The sequence below is a fragment of the Carassius gibelio genome, chromosome B8 (assembly GCF_023724105.1).
Source record: "Carassius gibelio isolate Cgi1373 ecotype wild population from Czech Republic chromosome B8, carGib1.2-hapl.c, whole genome shotgun sequence".
In the NCBI taxonomy this organism is placed as follows: Eukaryota; Metazoa; Chordata; class Actinopteri; order Cypriniformes; family Cyprinidae; genus Carassius; species Carassius gibelio.
The window spans coordinates 945929-964169 of record NC_068403.1 but is presented as its reverse complement, the minus strand read 5'-3'; the positions used below and the strand labels follow the sequence as shown (position 1 = coordinate 964169).

At 38.3% G+C, this 18241-nt stretch overlaps 3 protein-coding genes across 4 annotated transcripts in view; all 3 read right to left on the bottom strand.

Annotated features, from left to right (window-relative positions):
- Window positions 1-2782, bottom strand: part of LOC127963373 (synphilin-1-like) — a 9693-nt gene extending 6911 nt beyond the window's left edge. The window contains exons 1-3 of the mRNA XM_052563269.1: window positions 2632-2782; window positions 1887-1957; window positions 915-978 (exon numbers count right to left, since the gene is read on the bottom strand). Coding sequence (XP_052419229.1) covers window positions 915-978; window positions 1887-1943 — 121 coding nt within the window. The 5' untranslated portion in view covers window positions 1944-1957; window positions 2632-2782. The remainder of the gene's footprint in view (window positions 1-914; window positions 979-1886; window positions 1958-2631) is intronic.
- Window positions 2783-3384: 602 nt separating this feature from the next.
- On the bottom strand, window positions 3385-9839 carry LOC127963385 (protein-lysine 6-oxidase-like). Of its 2 annotated transcripts, XM_052563286.1 has the most exons (7): window positions 9393-9839; window positions 8852-8960; window positions 8363-8494; window positions 7315-7471; window positions 4400-4495; window positions 4213-4328; window positions 3385-4136 (listed from the first exon to the last, which is right to left on the bottom strand). In XM_052563286.1, the coding sequence occupies exons 1-7, from the start codon at window positions 9757-9759 to the stop codon at window positions 4130-4132; spliced, it is 984 nt and encodes a 327-aa protein (XP_052419246.1). In that variant the 5' UTR covers window positions 9760-9839; the 3' UTR covers window positions 3385-4129. The 2 variants fall into 2 exon arrangements, with proteins under 2 accessions (XP_052419246.1, XP_052419247.1); XM_052563287.1 differs by lacking the exon at window positions 3385-4136 and having other exon boundaries at window positions 4209-4328.
- A 4499-nt stretch (window positions 9840-14338) lies between these two features.
- LOC127963388 (protein Largen) lies at window positions 14339-16555 on the bottom strand. Its single transcript, XM_052563291.1, has 2 exons — window positions 16315-16555; window positions 14339-15738 (listed from the first exon to the last, which is right to left on the bottom strand). Exons 1-2 carry the CDS (start codon window positions 16444-16446, stop codon window positions 15283-15285), a joined length of 588 nt encoding a protein of 195 aa, XP_052419251.1. The 5' UTR covers window positions 16447-16555; the 3' UTR covers window positions 14339-15282.
- Window positions 16556-18241: the final 1686 nt, after the last annotated feature.

Sequence of the window (18241 nt, the reverse complement as noted above, 5' to 3'; positions counted from 1 at the left end):
GTGAATCAATGATTCTATAAATTGAAATTAAGTTGAATTACGTTTAAATTAATAAAAATAAAAAAAATAAACCAAGATTAAATACTCACTAAAATTAAATAAAAAAGTAACATTTAAATAAATTGTTTTAAAATATCAATAAAACAAATAAAATAAAATAAAAATGTATTAACTCAACTATAAAAAAAGCGGAAATAAATATTAAAATAAAAATAGATTGATACTAACCAGCTTTAAAAAAAAAAAAAAAAAACATAAAAAAAAAAACACTTGCTAAAATAAAATAAAAAAGTAACATTTAAATACAGTTTTAAAATATCAATAAAACTAAAATTATATAATTTAAACAAATATTAAAAGCGAAAGTAAACCTAAATAAAAAAAGACTGTTACTAGGCAGATTATCCGCTATAAATAAGAATGCAAAAGAATCAATGATTCTATAAATGCATACTTATAATCTAATATACACTTCAAGCTGTTTAACTAGAGCAGAGTTGATAAAAAGGTAATAATTAACTCATAAAAATGAAAAATACTTTTTTTAAACTCCAAAAATCCAAACAATACACTCACACAAAATAACAAAAATAAAAAACATTCTTTAAATATGTTTAAAAAAAGAAAAAGACACCAAAAACAGAAGCAAAAAGAACAGAATCAATGAAGCAAACTTCATTAAATATGACACAAACAATCATTATTCAGATCCACTCAGTTGCTAAAAGTGCAAAATCATATATTTTTAAATTAAAGTTTGTTTGAAGCAGATCTACAGAAGACAATCGTGTCATAACTCAGCTCAGTTAGAGTCGAGGTGTTCAACAATTATCACAAATTTGATTCATAATTGAGATTGAGTTGTAAAGCAGCTCTAGTGTAGTTATGAATCTGATAATAGCGTGAGCTCGTACCCTGTCTGTCGTCGACCGCTGCATCGTGTCTCCGGCACAGCTCAGGAATGCTCTTGGACGAGTACTGAGACAGAAGACATGCGAAGGGTTAAAGAGCGTCACACACATTACCCATGAGCCCCCAGTGTGTGTGTTATCATGCTGAAGGACTGATGGGAAGTGATGCTGTTCCTGGAGCTTAATAAACATCCCACCAACTCAACAAACCTTCAATTAAACGCGAGACTAAACAACACACAACACTCCATCCCAATGGAATCAAAAATAATAAAAAAATACCATAAACACAAAATAAGAATCTTCATTTGTAGTTGATAAATTATTTAAAAATAAAAACTAACTAAATAAAATATTTACATTGATAATTTTTTTTATTTATTAAATTGAAACCAATATTTTAAAATAAAAACAAAGCATTTTAATAAATATTAAACTGTTTGTGTGGCTATTTATTAATGGTGAGAAAATGTATGGCTAAAACATATCAGATTTTCACTAATAAAACAAAAAATCTATTAATTAAGGTAGAAATAAATCACAACATTTATAAAAAATGTGAAATATTTTATTTGTTTAATTGCATGTCATCTGACCATTAACTGATATCAGAGAATAGTTCGTTAAAGCATAAAAATTTTGCATTTAAGCTAGTTTAAATTAATAATAAAAAAAGATACAAATACATACAAAAATTAATTAAATTAAACTGAAATCTAACCCTAACCCTAAAAATTACAAATTTTAATAAAGGATTTTAAAATAACAGCAAACAAAATAAAAAGTGATTTAATCATTCCTTTAAAAAATGCTTACTTAAAATTAAAGCATAAAAATGTTAAAACACTTAATAAAAAGATGGAATATTTTATAACATCATTTATTAAAATATAACAATCTTAAGGGAGCTTTGAGTGAACATTTGAGCCTAAAGTAGTTGATCTGATGAAGAATCTGATAAAGTCATAAACTCACAGGTAAATCATCAGTGAAGTCAATCTCATCCAGATCCAGGTATTCAGGAACGTCCATCTCTAGTCAGCATTCTGAGACACACACACACACACACACTCCATCATTACAGGCTCAAACATCATCTACTGTACAGTACTACCCTCGTGTGACGTCACTCGGAGTGAATCAGAGACACAAAGAAGTGGGCGGGGCTTGATCTCCTCCGTCAGCACGGGATTGGACGGTGGGCGTGGCTATCAGAGCTGAATGGTGAGTTTAATCTAACTGTATAACGGAATATCTAATTAACCCCTGGTCCACATTCACCAGCAGATGATGACACGAGGGGACAATAAAGTCGTTTCAGAGTTATTTACACTCTGATGAAAAACCATGAAACATTTTTTGTGCAGAATAAATGATGAATCTGTCAATAAGAGAAGAATCATGAAGAAACGAGTCACTGATGCTCATGATTCACATCAAACACAATGAATCGAGAACTGAGCGCGAAAAACAGACTGATGGATATTCATGAGATGATGATGATGATGATGATGAAGGTGCATCCTCTGTCAGTGTGTGTACAGTGTCTCTGAGTGTGTGTGTTTATCTCTGTCTGTGTCTATTGTTTCTAGCTTTAGCTTTAGCTTTAGCATCCCTCAGATGTTTTCTCTCTCTCTCTCTCTCTCTCTCTCTCTCTCCGTGTTTCTCCGGTCTCCCGCCGGTGTGTCGGTGTCTCGTGTCCCGTGTGTGTGTGTTGTACCTCGTTCCCGCTCCGCTGATTGTCTCTCGGTGTTTCTGATGATTATTAGCGGATCATCTGAAGAATGTGTCGCGAGCGCGCGCCTCCTTCTGCCTCCTCAGCGCGCGCGGCCCCGTCACACACGCGCACGCGCAGATACACACACAGACCAGCAGAGGGCGACACACACACACACACACACACAGAGAGAGAGAGAGAGAGAGAGAGAGAGAGAGAGCCTACACACGTTCATATTCACGCCTCCGGTCTTTTTTTACTTAAAAAATATATTTATATAAACATAAATAACTTTTAACCTCATTTTAATTAAAACTGAGATTATTTTATAAATTATAATTTTACATTAATTTTAACAAATGTAAAATGGTTCAGGTCATGTGAGGAGAGCATAAATCTAAGTGGAAGCCACACAAGGATCAGATTCCATGAGAAAGGCTTGTTGCTGAAATGTTGGTTAAATATGAAATCTTTAAGTGAGAGAAAACATTTACCTTTACTGAGTAGTGACAGTGTTAGTGACGTGACATACAGCCAAGTATGGTGACCAGTACTCCTGCTCTGTATTAAACCCATCTAAAGTGCACACACACACTCTAGCTCTCTTACACACACACACACACACACACACACACTCTAGCTCTCTTACTCACACACACACTCTTTCTCTATCACTCTCACTAACACACACAGACACACACTCTGTTACATTCCTCTTCATTTAAATAATAAGAACACGTGAAAATTAAGAAAACATATTCTCATCTGTTTATTGAAGTTTGTCTCCTAATCTACAGTGACTCCTAATATCACTAGCTCTTTAAGAGGCTGAAAATATAAATATGTCTAAACATAAATCTGAAAAAGCCTCTTAGTAAGCATTCTTTTTTTTCTTTTTTTCTTTTGCACACATCATTAAAACTAAATCTAACTATTTGTAGAAACATTACGATTAACAGATATAAAGTTGCAAACACAGACTCTTAAAAAAGAAAACAAGACAAAAACACTACATCTACGACTGGATGGAGTTTGCTCATTATTTTACACTAATTAAGATAAAATGACCCAGCTAACAGAGAAAGTTCTCAGAATGTTTTTAAAAGTTACAGAAATGTTAGGACAGATCATTCCTAAAATAACCTTCAATAACTTTTTTTTAGTAAAGTGTTTGAATAAGCAAGAAAAAAAACATTCTTTAAAAAAAATGGGTGATTTTGATGATGAAAGAACATTCAAATGTAACATTCTCAAACTGTTTTTAAAGTGTTAGAATGGAACGTTTCACTAATGTTCACAAAAACGAGACGAAGCGCTCTTTTGAATGATTAAAAACACTCTGAAATAATGTTTTCATAATTGAAAGGGAATGTTGGGAAACGTGTGTTTGTTAGCTGGGTCGATGCATCTGTTCAGATGGGTTCCTGTCATAATTCTGCACAGTAAACACAGCCGGTCTGCGATCGTGGTGATGTTCACTGCTCCTGGGTTCTCTCGAGTCCTAGTGTCTGTGAAGAGAAGGATTGCAGGATTGACATACGAGCTGGTTTCTTTCAGGTAAGATGAAGAAAGCGTGTCACTTACGGCGTCACGCTGCAGCCGGATGCGTGCGCGGCGTTTCCGGTGTAGTCAATGTCACAGCGAACTACATTATTACTGAAGTCTGACTCTGGCACCTGGAAGCCTGGGTTCGCTGTAATCTGAAATAAAGCACATCAGACCCTTGAGAAGATCCTCAGAGCACCAGCAGCTCGTGTGGAGGATCTCTGACCTTCAGCGTGTAGCGTCCCGGCTGGACGTCTGTGATATCGATCCACTGACAGTCGATGTCTGCGCTGTAGGTGTCGTAACATCCGGGACTCAAACCCTGCGATCAGTGATGGGGAGTGTGTTACATGTGATGGAGTCATGTGATTTACTTACAACATGTGTCTCTGCAGCAAAGAAGCAGTCATCAGTGTCACAGATGTATATTTATAGAAATAGACAACAATACATTGTATGAGTCACAATTATACATTTCTCTTTTATGACAAAAATCATTAGGATATTAAGTAAAGATCATGTTCATGAAGATATTTTCACACAGATACTGATTTGAGAGATTTCTTTTATAAATCTAAAAAAAGATACACCATTGTTTCAGATGCAGAATAGGACACAAGGTTTGAAATTATTAACAGTTGAAAACATTAGAAATTTAGAAAAGTGATCAAATGTTACATTACTTTTGAAAGTAACTGAAATAGTTACACTACTTGTTACATTTTAGACAGGGTAACTTGTAATCTGTAACCTGTTACATTTCTGAAGTAACGAGTAACTAGTGATGGAGAAAATCACACACACATGTTCTCAGTGGTGTGTGCTGCTGGAGGACGAGGGTGAGAGTGTGTCAGTGTGTCAGTGAGAGTGTGTGAGTCTGAGTGTGTGAGTGTGAGTGTGAGTGTGAGAGAGAGTGTGTCAGCGTGAGTGAGAGTGTGTGTTTGTGTGAGAGTGTGTTTGTGAGAGTGTGTGAGTGAGTGTGAATGTGTGATAGTGTGTGTTTGTGTGAGAGTGTGTGAGTCTGAGTGTGTGAATGTGTGAGTGTGTGTGTGTATTTGTGAGAGTGTGTGAGTTTGAGTGTTAGTGTGTGAGAGAGTGTGAAGGTGTGAGTGTGTGTTTGTGAGAGTGTGTGAGTGAGTGTGAATGTGTGAGAGTGTGCGTGTGTGTTTGTGTGAGTCTGAGTGTGTGAGAGTGTTTGAGTGAGTATGAATGTGTGAGGCTGTGTGTGTGTCTGTGTTTGTGTGAGTTTGAGTGTTAGTGTGTGAGAGAGTGTGTGAGTATGAAGGTGTGAGAGAGTGTGTTTGAGAGTGTGTCAGTGTGAGAGTGTGTGTTTGTGAGAGTGTGTGTGTTTGTGAGAGTGTGTGAGTTTGAGAGTGTGAGAGTGTGTGTGTTTGTGAGAGTGTGTGAGTTTGAGAGTGTGAGAGTGTGTGTGTTTGTGAGAGTGTGAGTTTGAGAGTGTGAGTGTGTGTTTGTGAGAGTGTGTGAGTTTGAGAGAGTGAGTGTGTGTGTGTGTGTCTGAGTGTGAGTGTGTGTTTGTGAGTGTGTGAGTTTGAGTGTGTGAGTGTGAGAGTGAGAGTGTGAGTGAGAGAGTGTGTTTGTGAGAGTGTGAGATTGAGAGTGTGTGAGTGTGTGTTTCTGAGAGTGTGTGAGTGTGAAGGTGTGAGAGTGTGAGTGTTTGTGAGAGAGAGTGTCAGTGTTAGAGTGTGTGTTTGTGAGAGTGAGTGTGTGAGTGTGTGTTTGTAAGAGTGTGAGTTTGAGAGTGTGAGTGTGTGTTTGTGAGAGTGTGAGTTTGAGAGAGTGTGTGTGTGTGTCTGAGTGTGAGTGTGTGTGTTTATGAGAGTGTGTGTTTGTGAGTGTGTGAGTTTGAGAGTGTGAGTGTATTTGAGTGAGTGAGAGTGAGAGTGAGAGTGTGTGAGTGAGAGTGTGAGTGTAAGTGTGAGTGTGTGTTTGTGAGAGTGTGAGTGAGAGAGTGAGAGTGTGTGAGTGTGAATGTGTGAGTTTGAGAGTGTGTGAGTGTGAGTGTGAGAGTGTGAGTGTGTGTTTGTGAGAGTGTGTGTTTGTGAGTATGTGAGTGAGAGAGTGAGAGTGTGTGAGTGTGAATGTGTGAGTTTGAGAGTGTGTGAGTGTGAGTGTGAGAGTGTGAGTGTGTGTTTGTGAGAGTGTGTGTTTGTGAGTATGTGAGTGTGAGCGTGAGAGTGTGTGTGTGAGAGTGAGAGAGTGTGAGAGTGAATGTGTGAGTGTGAGTGTGTGAGTGTGAGTGTGTGTTTGTGAGAGTGTGTGTTTGTGAGTATGTGAGTGTGAGCGTGAGAGTGTGTGTGTGAGAGTGAGAGAGTGTGAGAGTGAATGTGTGAGTGTGAGTGTGTGAGTGAGAGTGTGAGTGTGTGTTTGTGAGTGTGTGAGTTTAAGAGTGTCAGTGTGAGAGTGTGTGAGTGTGTGTTTGTGAGAGTGTGTGAGTTTGAGAGTGTGTGAGTGTGAAAGTGAGTTTGAGATTGTGTCAGTGTGAGAGTGTGTGTTTGTGAGAGTGTGTGAGTTTGAGAGTGTGTGTTTGTGAGTATGTGAGTTTGAGAGTGTGAGTGTGTTTGAGTGTGAGTGTGAGAGTGTGTGAGTGAGAGAGTGTGAGAGTGAGAGTGTGTGAGTGTGTGAGTGAGAGAGTGTGAGAGTGAGAGTGTGTGAGTGTGAATGTGTGAGTGTGAGTGTGTATTTGAGAGTGTGTCAGTGTGAGTGTGTGAGTGTTTGTGAGATTGTGTAAGTGTGAGAGTGTGTGAGTGTGAGAGTGTGTGAGTTTGAGATTGTGTCAGTGTGAGAGTGTGTGTTTGTGTGAGTGTGTGTTTGTGAGAGTGTGAGAGTGTGAGAGTGTGAGAGAGTGTGAGTGTGTGTTTGTGAGAGTGTGTGTTTGTGAGAGTGTGTGAGTGTGAGAGTGTGTGTTTGTGAGAGTGTGTGAGTGTGAGAGTGTGAGAGTGTGTGTGTGAGAGTGTGTGAGTGTGAGAGTGTGTGAGTGTGTGTTTGTGAGAGTGTGTGAGTGTGTGTTTGTGAGAGTGTGTGAGTGTGAGTGTGAGAGTGTGTGAGTGTGTGTTTGTGAGAGTGTGTGAGTGTGAGAGTGTGAGAGTGTGTGAAGCACTGTATCTCTGTGTAATCACGCACCTGTGTGTGAGACGTGCATGCGTAGCGGCGGTAGTATCCGGGGTCACAGGACGTGTCCTCCAGACAGAAGCTGGCTTTATGACCCTCGGCGACGCGCTGCTGTGTGCTGGAGTCCAGCAGGTCGTAATGACAGAACTCATTCATGCTGTGATAGTGACTGAGCACAACACAACATCATCAGCACACACACACACACGCCGACTTTCACACTCCCTGCAAACCATCATCACATTCACTGCAAAACAATCATTCTCTTAGTGTTACAAGAAAAACCTTCTGCCAGTGGGTTAAGAAAAATTATCTTGTTTACCCTTTGAATTAAGATTTTTTTTTCTTGCCCCATTGGCAGATATTTTTGATTGTTTCAAGGAAAAACTAACAACATTTAGATAATTATTATAATTTTTTTTAGAAAACAAGACTTAATATCTTAAATCATGTTACTTGTACATTAAATGCATCTTGATTCAAGAATGTTGAGATATTTATACTAGAACACCAGACACACACACTGAGGAAGAGAAGGATGTTTGAAGTGTGCTTCCACTGTAACCTGATGTTTGTTGTTTATTAACATATTTTATACAGTTTCTATCAAACCAAATGTATTATTTGTCTCTGCTTTATTTAATCCAAAATACAGTAAAAATAGTTAAATATTAGAATTACATTATAGTAAGCAATCATTTTGCTGTGCAAAATTATATTTGTGTTTCTGATAGAAGTCTCTTTTTTAGCAAAAATACAATAAAAAATGTGAAATATTATTCTAATGTAAAACAGCAGTTTTCTGTGTGAATCTGTGTTAAAGTGTAATGTATTTCTGTGATGCTCCGCTGTATTTTCAGCATCATTCCTCCAGTCTTCAGAGTCACATGATCTTCAGAAATCAGAATATTTTTTGCATCTTTGATGAATAATGCATGCATTTCTTTTTAAAACTCGAAATATTTCAAACATTTGACTTTGCATCACAATATAAATAATTAATCGTAAAAGCATCATCATCATTAGCAGTTACTCGTGACATGTATGTGTTTCTCCTCACTTGTGACAGCTGTGCCATTCCCAGGCGTATCTCGGTCTGCTGGGAAGAAAGTCTGCGGTTCCTTGGTTCTTCACGCGCTGCGGGAACCTCAGCAGAACCCTGGTGTCGTAATCTCGTGCGTTTGCAGCAGAACTGAGGAACACAGAGGAGATTCACAGGTTTCTGAAATCAGGGGACAGGCTCAGCAGAGAAACGTCTAATCAAGGAACAGTTCTGGCTCCTGGCTCTAAAGCTCCTGGTGCTGATTACAGGTTCTTCAGATCAGGTTCTTTACAGCACCAGAGCACTGATGCTTCTCTGAAGAACTGGAGCATTTCTCCTGTGACTTCAGGATGCAGTGAAGCTCCTGCTGCTTTAAGTTCCCACAACATTCACCTTCTTTCAATGATTATGCAAACAGTAGGACAAAACATGATTTTTATAATATTGTTCATATTTGATACATGTTCTTGAAAGGTTGCAGATGCGTGATCAGAAGGTGAGCAGCACCTGGCAAGACAGTTCTCCTCGGCCGCGCACCGGAGGCTGTACATGGGCACTCTCTGGACATACGTGGACACCTGGATCATGTAGGGGTCCACCACCAGATCCGGCAGACCTGTGCACATTCACCAGAGAGCAGCGATTCGGTGTTGGGAATTACAGAAACAAATCTAACTGTAATCAGTTACTGAGAACAGAAATGTGCAATTATCAAAACGTTACATCTGAATGATTTCACAAATGCACACATAGATTTAAATGATTTCTTTCATAAATCGCTTTGAAATATGAGATACTAATGTTTCCGGAGTTTAGGGACTGATTTGTTTCCTATTTTGGGCTTTTTATGTGCTTTTTTAAAATTTAAGATGAACTGTTTTTTTCCAAAATGTTGAATTGTTAAAATGTTCCAAATATGTTTCCTGAGCTCAAAGATTTCATTTCAAAGTTATTAAAATATCTCGAGGTTTTAAATCTGTATTTTAACCTCAAATCAATCTCAGAATCCGAATCCAGTTATTAGAATCGGTGCAGGTGTTCTCCTCACCGTTCTGGAAGTATCTGGTTCCGTGTCCGGGGTGTCTCGGTGTGCTCCTCGATCTGGGTCTGTACGAGTCGTAGTGGTTGTAGTATGGGTCATAGGGACTGTTCCTGACGGACTTGTAGGGGTCGTAGGGGTCATCGGACACCATCCCGTTACTGGAGCTCGTGCTGGTGTTCCGCCGGGCTGTGATCACGGCCACCGGGGCTCTTCGTCCCGGTGTCACGTGCTGAGACCCGGAGCTCACCGAGCGCCCCCTATTCACCAATCGCGGCCGCGCTCTCGATCCCGGGTGACGCTGAGAGAACACCGGCAGAACCCGAGCGGAAACACACAGAAACAGCAGAACGACACCGAACCCGGTCCGAGCCATAATCCGCGCAACCGGAGAGAAAACGCGCCTCGAGCTCCGGGAGCGCACTTGAGGATGCGCTGAAGATGAGGAGGATGATGAAGATGAGGAGGAGCTTTACAGCTTCTGGATCCGTTTCAGAGTTACACAAGTGACATAAAACCGCGTGATACGTGACTCAGGACCACAAACCGGTCAGTGCTGTTTTTATTTTTTTTATTGAGATTTAAACATCATCTGAGATCTGAATAAATGCGTTTTAGGTATTATTTGAAAATCTGGAATCTGAGGAAGCAAAAAATCTAAATATTAAGAAAATCATCTTTTAAAATTGTTCAAATGAAGTTCTTAGCAATGCATATTAATCAAATGTGAAGTTTTGATATATTTACGGTAGGAAGTTCAGTAAATATCTTCATGGAACATGATCTTTACTTAATATCCTAATGATTTTTGTCATAAAAGAGAAATGTATAATTGTGACTCATACAATGCTTCTGTGCTGCAGGGACACATATTTCATGCCTTCCTTCATAATTCAAGGAATTTCACCCAGTCAACTCACCTTAATTTATAGAGCGCTTTTAACAATATAGATTGTGTCAAAAGCAGCTTTACAGTGATAAAATGGGAAAAAAGTGTGTATAATGCAACAATTGAAACAATAATGCAAAAGTAGCCCAAAATGTGCTCACTCTCAGTTCATCTGAGATCAGGATGAGTTTGTTTCTTCATCAGGTTTGTAGAAATGTAGCACTGCATCAGTGTCTCATCAATGGATGCTCTGCAGTGAATGGGTGCCGTCAGAATGAGAGTCGGATTGGGACCTTCAGAGCACTTTTTTCACTGATTCCTTTTTTTATTTTATTTTTTATTAAACAGCAGAAAACCGAACCATAATAATGATAAAAAACTAAACTGAAAAAATTCCATCCCTCTCTCTCCCACTTCACTTCCTGTTTAAACACTGCCCTGTCAAATAAAAGCAAAAATGCTTACAATAAATATTTAAATAAATAATAAAATGTTCTGAAAATGTCCAATCAATATTTCGTAATAAAAAAAAATTGCAAGAAAAAAATGTGTAGCAGAAAACAATTTGTCCATAAGAGTCATTCGCCTCGTGCTCCATTTACAAAGTAGTATTTATCTAAAATATTCTGTAACACTGAATCAGTGAATGGGTGATTGACACATGAAGAGCTGGAGCTGCTGTTTTTAATAGAAGGAGAAAAGCTCAGTAGCTGCAGTGAAACTATAGTAACACTGTGGTGTTTCAGAACAGAATGTGACGTGTGTTTGTCATCTTCTCTCTCTCTTAAATGAAGTTGTGTAATTCTGGGTTTGGCTGCTGGATTCGAGGCTGATGTTCTTGAGGTGACAGAAGCTCTTTACCTCAACAACACAGAAAGAAACACAACAGCAGCATGAAATTGGAGCGGTTTAGATTAACGTGCGTCCATCTGTGTGTTAAAGTGTGATGAGGCCGTGTGAGGATGACCTCTGCTCACTAAACTCAAATAAAACCCTCGTCTCACGTGGCCTAAGAGCTCGTTTAACATCAGTTACACTCACATCAGCATCCACGTGATTCCACAGAACACAAGCACTCACGCACGGAAAGAGCTCTTAAAGTCTGACAAACGGCTAATCAGAGCAAATTAGACCAATCTGCTTTTCTTGCATCTAATTTAAAATAGTTCTGACCAGTCTTTAGGAAAACAATTAATAGACTAGTCTAAATAGTTTATGCCATTCAATCAATAATGTGTTTAATGAATTCAGTTCAGTCCATTAATTATTACAGGACGAGTTTATATAACTACAGAACACAGAACAAAAAAAAATAAAAAACGGAATTGTAGCGTTTTATCTTGCAACTCTTAAATTAGAGAATATTGAGATTAAAAGTTGCAATTACCTTTTTTATTTTCTATTCTGTTCTAATATCTTTTTAGATAATAGCCTAAACTGTGAAAAAAAAAATTGCACTTAAAACAAAAAAAACCTGTGCTAAAATGTTGCAATGACAAAATATTGCACTTTATTAAAAGTTCAAATGTTACAAATAAGATACAGTACTGATGTAATACAGGTAGCTCTAATATAACAATTTGATCTCATATGTTGCAATAAAGTAACAATTTTGAAATATGTCAGTTGTATTGTTTTGTATTTTATCTTAGCTAAGAAGTGTTGTACCAGGGTTTTTCTGCATAATAGTAACCACATAATAGTAAAAAAAGATGCCTGCAGAAATATGTGAATTAAATATAAACATTTTCGCACACGTCACAATTGTGACCAACCAAGAAACACAGTTTGACACAATTTTCCCCCCAAAATACAAAAAATAGTCATTGATTGGATCAAAGGGTTACTAGTGACACATCATTTGGATATTTTCATGTCTGGGAAAATTTGGGATTAAACGGGTTTAATATAATGAAAAAGATGCATTGGGATCAGCATAGACATTCTGAACTCTATGGACTCTCTCTTTTCTAGCACTTTAAATACATTTGCTCCTTTACGCTTAAGGAAGGTTAAGGAAAACAGTTTGACACCATGGTATAATGAGCATACTCGCACCCTAAAGAGAGCAGCTCGAAAAATGGAGCGCAGCTGGAGGAAAACAAAACTAGAGGTATTTCGTATTGCTTGGCGGGAGAGTAACCTATCCTACGGAAAAGCATTAAAAACTGCTAGATCCGATTACTTTTTGGTGGAAACAGATGATTCTTCTGCACAATCTGACTTTGCTGCAGTCTGGAATTGAACTACTGGTTTCGTCTGGTCAGAGGAGAACTGGCCCCAACTGAGCCTGGTTTCTCCCAAGGTTTTTTTCTCCATTCTGTCACCGATGGAGTTTCGGTTCCTTGCCGCTGTCGCCTCTGGCTTGCTTAGTTGGGGTCACTTCATCTACAGCGATATCGTTGACTTGATTGCAAATAAATGCACAGACACTATTTAAACTGAACAGAGATGACATCACTGAATTCAATGATGAACTGCCTTTAACTATCATTTTACATTATTGAGACACTGTTTTCCAAATGAATGTTGTTCAGTGCTTTGACGCACAAGTAAAATTATTTACGATATCAAGTCATGTTTTCTAAAAATAATAAAAATAAACAAAAATAAAAATTTTGTTAATTTTTCTTAAAAACAAGCAAAAATATCTGTTAATGGGGTAAGAATAATCTTAATTCAAAACCTAAACAAGATATTTTTTCTTGCCCCATAGGCAGATATTTCTGCTTGTTTTAAAGGAAAAAAAAAATATATATATATATATATATATATATATATATATATATATATATATATATTTATATTTTTATATATATATATATATATATATTGAATCTATTCTTTTCTTTATTTATTTTTTCAAGTCATTTTACTTGCAGAGTGAATTCATCTTGATTAAATAATTTGTAGATATTTATGCTAGAAAACAAGACAAACACTAAGAAAACTTTTTTGTTGCAGTGTACGATGTTATTTGTTCTTTGATGAACATTCTATTAATCGTTTTTGTTACAATTTGTGTTCTAACCAAACAAAGAACACTCAACATTCTTAGATTATTAAAAACAAACATTCAATTAATTTTATATTTTGAGTGAAAATAAAGTTAATAGAACACTGTAAGAAACATGTTGTAACCTTTAAATAATGTTATAATACCACTAAAGAAAACTAGACATCTCGACACAATGTTTTCATAAAGTAAGGGTTAGTTAGGGCTAAGCTGCTGATTTCATGGCTCTCCATGCGACGTGGCAGTGAACGTGATCCCTACAGAGAGAGTTTTCTGATCATCGAACACAACGAGAATCTCTGCTGCACAATTCATAAAGACACTGAGATCTCAGAGATGGCAGAAGCTCATTCCAGCGGTCACCGCTGCTTCATGATCACTGTCATCAGGATTCAGTGAGAACAAAGACAGGTTTGGCTTCAGGACACACAGGCCATAAATCAACACGGGAAGGATAAACATCACGAGAGAGCCAGGGTCAAGGGCAAATAAAGCTGACTGACATGACATCATGAAAATATAATAAATAATACTGTATAAATAATGTATTCAGGTAACAGCAGCAGGCTGAAGGATGGACAGATTTTATTTCTAACTAATGATCAGCTGGAAGTGTGTGAGCAGAGCTGTCACTCATTCACACACAGCCAATCAGAAATGAGTTCATTTGCTTAGATGATTTAAAGAGACAGCTCCAAAAAAAACAACAAAAAAAAAAGTCCTGTTTAGTGGATTGGAAACCGGATGTGAAACACTTATGAAACACAAAAACTAACATTAGTGGATCTGAGGGGAAAAATACAGCCATGGTAATAAAAATACAATAAAGCGAGCCTTCAAATCAGTGTTTCTCAAGAAGATCATCAAGACGACTTTAATAATCATTTCAAATAATTTATAACAGGGCAAATCAAACCAAAAATAAAATAATAATAATAAAATGAAAAATCAAGATATTTCTTATTTTGATTACAAAAAGTTCCAATTCCGTTCCAAAAACAGGCAGAAGTGCGAGATTTGCTAAATAAAAAATCTAGGAAGAGACACGGAAATGAATCAAATCTTTAATATAAAGACATGAGCATTTTTAAAACTAACAAACACAGATTTGATAGTTTCTAGTATAAATGATATATTCTCTGGAAAAAGCCCGAGGTGGCGTCGAATCTTGACTTTAAATGATAAACACTTTGTGACCTCGGCTCAGCGTCACAGAATCAGCTCTTCAGTCTTCATCTCTTCTCATCTGTTTCCTCAAGCACACATCATACACAAACACTGTCCAGCTGACAGTACAAGCGTGCTTCCTCACCGTCTTCATCACAGTCTTCATCACTGTCTTCATCACTGTCTTCATCACTGTCTTCATCACAGTCTTCCTCACAGTCTTCATCACTGTCTTCATCACAGTCTTCCTCACTGTCTTCATCACTGTCTTCATCACCGTCTTCATCAGTCTTCATCAGTCTTCATCACCGTCTTCATCACTGTCTTCATCACTGTCTTCATCACAGTCTTCATCACTCCACTAATGAGAGCAGGTCTCCCCCTGCTGTCCGCTCTCAGCATTTCTTCTCTCCGCTCACAATAAAGACAGACTCCAAGCTTATAATCAGTACTTTTAATCATATATACTGTGTGACATCTTTAAAATCATCTTAGAAAATATCAAAAATATGATTCTTGTATTTACAAAAACCGAGGAGGTCCTTTACAAAGTTCTGGTTCTCTGAATTTGCGGAGGATTGTTAGTCGTTTTTGGTTTCTGTTCTTTAAAGGGTGATGTGATCAGATGCTCCAGATCTCTGTCGAGGTGAGATGAAGATGAGCGGCGCATGAGAGACCTGCAGGGAACAGAGAGAGCATCGTCATCACAGACAGAAGAAGAAGAAGATCGTCCTCAGTTTGAGAAGTGTTTCCTCCTGATTCTGAAAGCTCTTCCCCTCCTGTGTTTCTCCGGCTTCTCCTCTCCAAACGAAAGGCCTGTCTCTCTATCAGACGGTGGTGCTGGTGGACTTGCGTAGAATGGTCTTGTGTGGTTTCTGCGAGGGGAAGGCGATGCTGGCGACCTCGGGGCTCTGATGGACAGGACTGTGTCTGGCGTCGATCAGCTCGGTGTGTAAGTGCAGATCTGTGCTGTTGCTGTCACAGTCCGGGCAGTAGCCGTGATACTGCACCTTCTCGCTGAAGCGCACGCGCTCTCTCGTGCTCTGAGGACAGCCCGATGTCTTTGGGTCTCCGTTCTGCATCAGCGAGATGTCCTGGGCTCTGTGTGTGGGTCTCTTCAGGACGGCTGAAGGTCTGAAGAGCGTCTCCTCGGGGTAGATCTTGACGCTGGAGGCCGTGGTGGTGCTGCTGGAGCTGCTGTTGAGTGTGTCTGTCTTTGAGCCGTCTGTCAGATCCTCCTCCAGACGGAGGTCAGACGTCAGGCAGTCGATCTCCTCCACCACCTGAGAAGCAGACGAGACACCGACGTGAGAACGGTGAACAGAACACAAGAACCGTTATACAGAACACAGAACACTAGTATTATCAGCAGCTAGTTTTTCTTCCCCTTAGATCTGCAAACATTAGGGGAACATTTCAGTGTATCATTTTGCAGTCATTATCAGAGCGTTACTTTTGAATGTTCTCTGAACTTCCTGAAACAAGTAACGTTTAAAAACGCTAGAAGGATGAGTAACATTGATACATTCTGAGAACATCCAAAGTTTTATTTTTTTTTAAACAATGTTGTGACCACGCCTCCTGACTCATGAAATGTATAAATGACTTGTGTCAGGAGTACATGTTTAATATTAAAATTAGTTCATACTGAAGGAATGAGTGACAGCTGTCAATCACACGAGCGTCGGAGAAGAGTCGAATCTTTGAATCTGACTCACACGAATGAAGCCCACAGGTCTGTGATGATGAGGATGAGGATGATGAGCATCAGAGAGTTAATGTCATGTGTACTTGAGGCCTCGACGGTCATGATCTTCATCATCATCCTCATCATCATTATAACGCTCGCGCGCACGCACCTCTTTGAGCTCCTTCGCCACATCCTTCAGGTCTCCCAGGATGTGCTCGAGATCCTTCACGATGCTCCTGATCTGACGCTTGACCTGCGCTTTACTGACGCCTCCGTCCTCCGCCGCCGCGCTCACGGACATCCTCCGCCGCGGAGCGCGTCACGGCCGAGCGGCGCGTCTGCTCGTGAACATCACGCATGTTGACGCTCGCATGTTTCCCTCAGACGCAGAATAATCTCGAGCCACACGCGCATGCGCACTGCCTACAGGAACCCTGAAGACACGGAGACCTCGTGAATCCTGACACGAGAACAAAACATACCAGAAATCATCAGTTGATGAGCAGAGATCGCGCGGAGATGATATAAAAGAAGAACTTCAGAATAAATAACATTTTAAAATAGCTACTCGTAGTCACACTACAGTAACTTCTTTATGGATATTAATTATTCCATAATAAATAATAATAAAATGTCCAGCCTACTACTTATTCACACAGATATCCTTCACTATATATATTTATTTGAAGTACCTCTTTAAAATAAATATGATAATTTTCGAGTATCACATTTGTATGTTCATGTAGGTAAACAAATTTAAAAAAATCAGTGGCCTAAGTGTTTTTTTATTTTATTCATTCTACAATAACATTTTGTATTTAATTTGATTTAATTCATTTCCTTAGTTTGGGAAACTTTGACGTGATATAATGTTTAATGCACTTAATGTTTTTTATGAGAACAAATGGAATATAATTCCTTACTCTTTGTATTTTAATATAAATATGGTACAAGATTATCTTATTTACAAACTGCAGCGATTTAATTTGTAATATATCAAATGTAAAATTTCATTATTATCTTACAGAACAAAATTATACTCGTTTCAGTAAAAAAAAAAACAGGTAAAAACACAAGATTCTTTGGCAGCCAATCAGAAACGTTATTTGCCTGTCAGTCAGGATTTCTGACATCGGATTGGCTGAGGTAGATTTGGAGGGCGGGGCTTTAAAAGAGAAACGGTGTTTACTCCCGCAATTTACATCGAAAAAGGATTTATAAAATACAATTATAATATAAGAACAAAACGAAAAGAGTTAAAACCTTCAAATATACAGTTTTAAGTCAAATTATACTAAATCTGTAAAGTCAGCACTTTAGGGTGGTTCTAGGGTGAGTGGAGATCCGGGGCTTAGCCCAGAAAAATCCATGTATGTGACTTTTTATTTTAATAAATCAGAAAGATTTACCTTGTTTAAAATATACAAAAACAATAAAAACAAAAACAAATGTAAAACATTTTATTTAAAGTATTGAGGAAAATACATTTGCTTTATGCAAACAAAAATTAAGAATTGCAAAACAAATGAAACAGCGCGAAAGCAATGATTTTGCTATACATATTTTCCATGGTCATATCTATTAATTTATTTGCAACGCTGCTTTTATTTTGAGTGTCAGTCTAGTTTGAGCTTGTGATACCATTTTCCCTTTGCGCTTGACGTTTCTGCACGTCTCTTTTTGTGGCACTGTTTTGACGTGGGGGCGGAGTCAATGGACGGGGGCGTGTACAACCACTGTGTGTGTACAACATGCACCGGCGGCGCCAGGGGGGGTCTTGGGGGTCTCAAGACCCTGCCAAAAATGCCTTGACCCCCAATTTGACCCCCCAGCCTCTTCCTGATTAAAAAATATATATATTTGGGATAAAGATCCAAAAGTGTTTATCTTCAAACTAAGCAGAACAATAATAAATAATAATTATTTCGAAATTTATTCATACACTGAACCGAGAACCGTTTCTGTCGGACGTGTCCGATTCGAGAACCGATGAGCTGATGATAACTGCGCATGCGTGATTCAGCGCGAAGCAGACTGACACAGAGCGCATCTGAACCGAACTGATTCTTTTGGTGATTGATTCTGAACTGATTCTT